Source organism: Morone saxatilis, unplaced genomic scaffold (assembly GCF_004916995.1).
Source record: "Morone saxatilis isolate NCDOM2014 unplaced genomic scaffold, NCSU_SB_2.0 Contig16, whole genome shotgun sequence".
Lineage (NCBI taxonomy): Eukaryota > Metazoa > Chordata > Actinopteri > Moronidae > Morone > Morone saxatilis.
This window is the reverse complement of record NW_023339718.1, coordinates 5,727,422-5,733,692: the sequence shown is the minus strand read 5'-3', so window position 1 is coordinate 5,733,692 and position 6,271 is coordinate 5,727,422. Positions and strand designations below refer to the sequence as shown.

At 43.0% G+C, this 6,271-nt stretch overlaps 2 protein-coding genes across 3 annotated transcripts; one reads left to right on the top strand and one right to left on the bottom strand.

The window, feature by feature from the left end:
• Window positions 1-376: 376 nt before the first annotated feature.
• On the top strand, window positions 377-1,711 carry endog (endonuclease G; the record flags this gene model as incomplete). 2 transcript variants are annotated; one of them, XM_035658376.1, is given in 5 exon segments in its annotated part: window positions 377-567; window positions 708-849; window positions 938-1,047; window positions 1,134-1,215; window positions 1,287-1,711. In XM_035658376.1, coding segments are annotated over 5 exon segments (723 nt in total), but the record flags the coding sequence as incomplete, so codon positions are not given.
• Window positions 1,712-2,496: 785 nt separating this feature from the next.
• On the bottom strand, window positions 2,497-4,935 carry ttf1.6 (transcription termination factor 1, tandem duplicate 6; the record flags this gene model as incomplete). The annotated part of the gene is given in 8 exon segments (XM_035658374.1): window positions 2,497-2,543; window positions 2,758-2,843; window positions 2,964-3,029; window positions 3,389-3,481; window positions 3,854-4,043; window positions 4,152-4,276; window positions 4,441-4,519; window positions 4,750-4,935. Coding segments are annotated over 8 exon segments (839 nt in total), but the record flags the coding sequence as incomplete, so codon positions are not given.
• Window positions 4,936-6,271: the final 1,336 nt, after the last annotated feature.

Below are 6,271 nucleotides of genomic sequence, written 5' to 3'. Positions count from 1 at the left end.
AATAATAATAATAATAATACTCTGAGAGCTGAATGAAATGTTAAACTCATTAAAGACTGGTCGGGGTTCACTACAGTCACCATTCAAACGTCCGATAATTTACATATACTCATTTAATATCAATATATTTGAATATGAATAAACTTCATCACAGTTTTTATTATGCTGTTGATTACTGGTTCGTCTGTTTGTGAGCTATATGTTTTTGATTCTGTGTACATTGTATATATTTTGTGTGTTATATTTATATATTCTGTGTACATTTATTATATTTTGTTGTGATATATTTAATGATTCTGTGTACATTTATATATTTTTGGGAATATATTTACATTCTGTCTACAATCTGTTCTCTTTCCTTTCACTGTCCATCCAGGTGAGTCCAGGTGGGTCAGGAGTGGTGAAGTACGGCCTCCCCTCATTGGCCAACATCAAGACCAGAGAGTCCTACGTCACCTCATATGACCCCCGCACACGCACTGCATCATGGGTAATAGAGAGGCTAAGCTCCGCCTCCCTGAGTGGCCCGTCAGACAGGAAGTACTGCGACTTCAAAGAAGACGACAGGTGAGACAGAAATACACAGGGAGACAGGTAGAGCCAGACAGGAAGCGACTTCCAACAGTTTAATAGAAGAAACAAAATGAATTTATTTTCACGTTGTTGTTTATCATAAACAGTTTGTTTATTTTCTATACCCCCCCCAGTGTACACTTGTTCCACAGAGCGACCAACGCTGACTACAGGGGGAGTGGCTTCGACAGAGGTCACCTGGCTGCTGCAGCCAATCACAAGTGGAGTCAGAAAGCCATGCAGGACACGTTCTACCTGAGCAACGTCGCTCCACAGGTAAACCCATGAACACAGCCTGGAGAACCAGAACACCTGGAACAGTCTGTAGAACCAGTGTTTAGATATATTTATGTTCTGTGTACAGAACCCTCACCTGAACCAGAACACCTGGAACAATCTGGAGAAACTGTCTCGCTCTTTGACCAAACATTACCTGAATGTGTATGTCTGCACTGGACCGCTCTACCTGCCCAGGTAACTCTCTTATTTTTCTGTGGTGTTTGAGTGTTGTGTGGGCGGGGCTACAGGATGACATCATCAGGCGTGTGTGTCTGTTTCAGGCAGGAGGCTGATGGGAAACTCTACGTTCGATATCAGGTTTTAGGTCGGAACCACGTTGCCGTTCCGACACACTTCTTCAAGGTGAGTCCACCTGTCTGAGGATGATGACCTCACCTGTCCTGTGTCTGCTCACCTGACCTGTGTCTCTTCAGGTGCTGATCCTGGAGCAGTTGGATGGTAGAGGGGTGGAGCTTCGCTCGTACGTTTTACCAAATGAACCAATAGATGAGAAGGTTCCTCTGGAGCGGTTCCTGGTTCCCATAGAAACCATTGAGAGAGCATCGGGACTTCTGTTCGTTCCCAACATCATGAAGAGGACCAGCAGCCTGCAGGCCATCACTGCCAGATGAACTACACTACCCACAATGCACTGCTGCTCAATGGCTCATAGGATGTGCTTCAGTCAGGTTCTGTGTTCTCGCTGCAAAACCAAGCTGCTCGTCTAAAACTGATCATGTGACGTTTGTGTGAATCTGAATGTTTGATATTTAAAAAATAAATTCTGATTCATTGATGATGAGTTCAGAACTGATTATTAAAAACAGATTTTACTGTTAATAAAGATTTCAAATATTAAGTCGGCATTCATTGATTTGTTTTCAGTCACAAAATCCAGCGACAGCTTTAATGTTGAATCCAAAATCAATTGATCTATTTATTAATGTCCACAACTAAAAGTGTTTTTAATGCTAATTAATTAATTAATTAATAATTAAGAGAACTGGAGGTACGATTGAATGAATATATTCCACTGCGTTAATGTTTGGACATAAACCAGTAATAATAATAATAATAATAATAATAATTATAAGCCATTAATAATAATAACAATTCATTAATTAACTGAATTTCTGAATTAAAAACTGAACTTTAAGTAGTCTTAATGAATCTACTGGATATTTGAGCTCTGCAGCAGAGGAACGGATCACACTTCTGATCAATATTATTATTGATCTCTATAGATGTAACTGCATGTTGTTTGATAAAAGACAGACAAGGTGAAAGAAAATCCTTTCATTAAAGACATAAAACATCAACATCTTATTCATCGGGAGCTTCGAAACAAACGTTTTCATCTACAGTCTCGTTTTCATCTACAGTCTGTATTCTGTCCACTGACCAGTGACAGCCAATCACATTGGAGCAGGGGCGGGGCCTGTGTTTGTTTATCTGCGTCCTGATTGTCTGGAGGTCAGCTGACTGTTGTCCACCTCCACATACTCCTCGTCGTGTGAGCTGAAGATGTCAGACAGCAGATACTTGTTCTCCTCCTGTGGCTGCTCCTCCTCCTCCTCCTGCTGCGCTGCTGCTGCTGCTGCTGCTGTGCCTGCCGCGCTCCTCTTTACTCCAACTTTCTCGTCTCTCCTCAGGAGAGAAGACCCTTCAGCTGCAGGGTTAGTCGATGATTTCTGAGCAACAGGAAAGGAGTAAAAGTCTTAAGCATTCGTAATGTTCCCTGTCAGTGTTTTACTGCTGCTGTAGATGTTTAAGGCTGAGCTCATTTGAACAACTTCATTTACTGTTGGCTTGTTTAATCTAGAACAAATAGTCGTGGAACAGATTGGTTCATATCGTAGTACTCTAATAAGATAAAGTACTCTAATAAAGTATTACATTACTGACCTCCGTAGGATAAACTGGCCCAGTTTGGAACTCTGGAAACTTTCAGTCTGTGGAAACTCTTCTGAACACACACAGTGGTCACTTTACTGAAACACAACAACAACATCAACACAGGAGTACTGTTAGTACTAATAATACTGTCGCAGTGCATTACCACATTAATGATCAGCTGACTGAACTAAAAACAGTTTGACCTTTGACCTCACCCAACAGTCTCAGCGACCTCGTCCCAGTCGATGTCTGCTACATCGTCCACACGCATGTTGTACAACCTGAAACGCACAATGATTATTGATTGATTATTGAATAATTAATGACTGATTATTGATTAATTAATTATTGATTATTGAATCAAAGTGTCACTTTCTGCACCACTGCACTATTGTCTACTGTCTACAAATGTTTGTTTATATGTATGTGTAACTGTACATATTTATTTTTATAGAACTTGTTTATTTAGTCTGTTTGAACATACCTGATCAATAAAAAGTGATTCTGATTCTTTGACTAATACGCTGTCCACATACTTTTGGACTTATTTGGCCTTTCAAAACAAAACTGTTCACATGGAACTGTTTTATTTTGAAAGGAACCACAGGTGTGTCCTGTTCAGGTGTGATTGTGATCTTACGTGTGAATGAGGTGGATTTTAGTCTGGAGTCCTTCAGCTCCTCTGTTGAAGGTACCGACACCTGAAGTCATTTTTCGTTTCAGGATGCAGAACCTGAAACACACAGACACCTGAGCACCTGAGCAACTGGACTACATCTGTTTTCTTTTCTTTGTTCAAACCTGTTTATATTTGAGGTATCAAAGGTTTTCTGTTGTGAAAGAGTGAAACTATCAACACTAGTTCTACAGTACTGGTACTATAATAATAAATACTACTGCATCTTTCTCTATCTGTTCCTGTCAGACATGATCCAGAGTCAGTACCAGCACCAGCACCATTACAGTACCAGTACCATTACCATTACAGTACCAGTATGATTACAGTACCCGCTCTGCATCTGAGCCACGGCCGCCCTTATCATTATAATATTATCATATCAGTACCATTACAGTACCAGCACCAGCACAGTTTCAGTGTACTGACCACTTGAGTCGACACTGGACCCAGGATCTGGTCCCAACGTGCTGACTGATCTCCTTCCAGGGCAGGTTGTTACACAGCTGGTCTCTGCTCAGACCAGATCCTGCAGGACTATCCAGGACCTCCAGGTGAGCCTTCAGAGCCTGCTTCAACCTGGACTCCTCATCTGAACTCCACACACCACGACCTGCAGCTGGACGGAACCACACACACAGATTCAGTTTGATCACTAATCAATGTGATTAAGAGTTTGCATGGTGTAAGAGAACCTGAGAAAACCTCAGAGAACTTCTGTGTTTACCGATGCTGGCGAAGCGCTTCTCTAAAGCATAGATACTACGGTCCATCTTCTTAGAGATCGTTCTCCAGTCGTTACCATGGAGGTTCTGTAACTTCTGCAGAGAATGGATTTCCTCCTTTGAGAACCTGACAGAGGACACACACAGAACCTTAACATAAAGATGATTCTGCAGCTAGAACGTTAACATGAAGAGGGTTCTACATCTATAACAAACATATAATGGGTTCTGCAGACAGAATGTAATGGGATTCTTGTCTGAACAGAAACAGGTTGAACTTTGCCCTCTGACCTTCCCATGCGGTTCCTATCGTCAAAAATCTTCATGGCTCTGGTGTAAACCTGCTGACACGTCCGAGGGATCCCCTCAGCTGGAGACAGACAGACAGACAGACAGACAGACAGAAGAAGGAGACAGAAGACGGAGAGAGAGACAGAGACAGAGAGGACAGACAGAGGAACAGCAGGCAGACGACAGCACAGGAAAGAACCAGAGAAGAGAGGGAAGACAGACAGACAAACAGAGAGGAGATCAGAAAGGACCATCACTGATTACGATGATAACAATAACATTGATGATGATGAAGATGTGTTTACATACCGATCCTCTCCAGGAAGTGATATTGTGCTCTCAGCCTCTTAATCTCTGCCTCTTCCTCTTTGAACCTCTGAGGAAACAGAAGCTGATTGGCCGAGCTGATGCCGGTCAGAGCCAGGAAGTCAGTGACGTTCTGTCTGATTAATCGATTCTCCTCCTGTGTGCACCGACCCCGCCGCAGAGCCACACCTGGAGGACGACGGACAGGTGTACTGCAGTTGTCTCAAGTGATTGCAGTACTAGTACCTTCCTGTTTTTCGGGGTGATTATACCTTCCTGTTTAGGTACTAGTACCTTCCCTGTTTGTAGTATTAGGCCTTTCTTTTGCAGTATTAGACCTTCACTGTTTGCAGTATTAGTACCTGTACCTGTTTGTGGTATTTAGGACCTTCCTGTTTTGTAGTTATAGAACTTTCTGTTTGCAGTATTAGTACGCTTCCTGTTTGCAGGTATTAGTAACCTTCCGGTGTTTGTATTAAGGACCTTCCTGTTTGTAGTATTAAGTACTTCCGTTGTTTGTTTGAGTGATTCGGACCTTCCCTGTTTGTACTGAGATACCTTCTGTTTGTAGTAGGACCTTCCTGGTTTGTAGTAGTATTAGGAACCTTCCGGTTTGTCAGTAGTTGAGTAATTCATGTTTGGTATTAGGACCTTTCCTGTTTTTGGCGTAGTACCTTGCGGGCTTGTTAGGTAGTTAGTAGACGGCTTCGCTGTTTGCTGCAGGTATGGTAGGACCTTCCAATGTTTGTATTAGGACCTCCTGTGTTGTAGTATTAGTACGCTTTCCTGTTTTGTATTAGATACCTTTCGGCGTGTTTGTATAAGTACTTGTCCGCCGTGTTTGTACTGGCCGCGAGTACCTTCCTGTTTGGTGAGTATTGTAGCTTCCTGGTTTGCTAGTGATGTAGTTATCCATTACACTGGTTTGCAGTAGTTGGTAGTTAGCCTTCCTGTTTGCTGTACTGAGTACGGGTTGCGCTGTTGTTGTACTAGGTAGCCTTCCTGGTTTGCAGCTATGTGGTGGATCCTTTCCTGTGTTGCGTTACTAGTACCTTCCTGTTTGTAGGTATTAGGACGTTCGCTGTTTGCGTGTACCTAGATACCTTCCTGTTTGTACTAGTAGCCTTCCTGTTGTAGTATTGAGATACCGTTCCTGTTTTGACACGTATTATACCTGGTCCTGTTGTGCAGTAGTTAGTACCGTTCCTGGTTGGTATGGGATGAGACCTGGTGCTCGTGCCTGGCTTGTTTGCAGCTGCTATTTTAGATACCTCCTCTCTCTCTCTCTCTCTCTTCGCCCTTTTTTTTTTTTCGCCTCCCCGCCCCGCCCCGCGGGAACTGTTTGCTGTACTAATAGCCTTTCCGTGTTTGTACTAGTACCTGTCCGTGTTTGCAGGTAGGGTGAGTACGGCTCCTGTGCATGATGGTGGTGGGGTGCGGGTGGCAAACGGTGTTGCGTTGCTATGTGTGTGTTTGTGTGTGGGTTTGATTAGCGATGTTCTTGCGCGGGGGTGGTGTGTGTGTT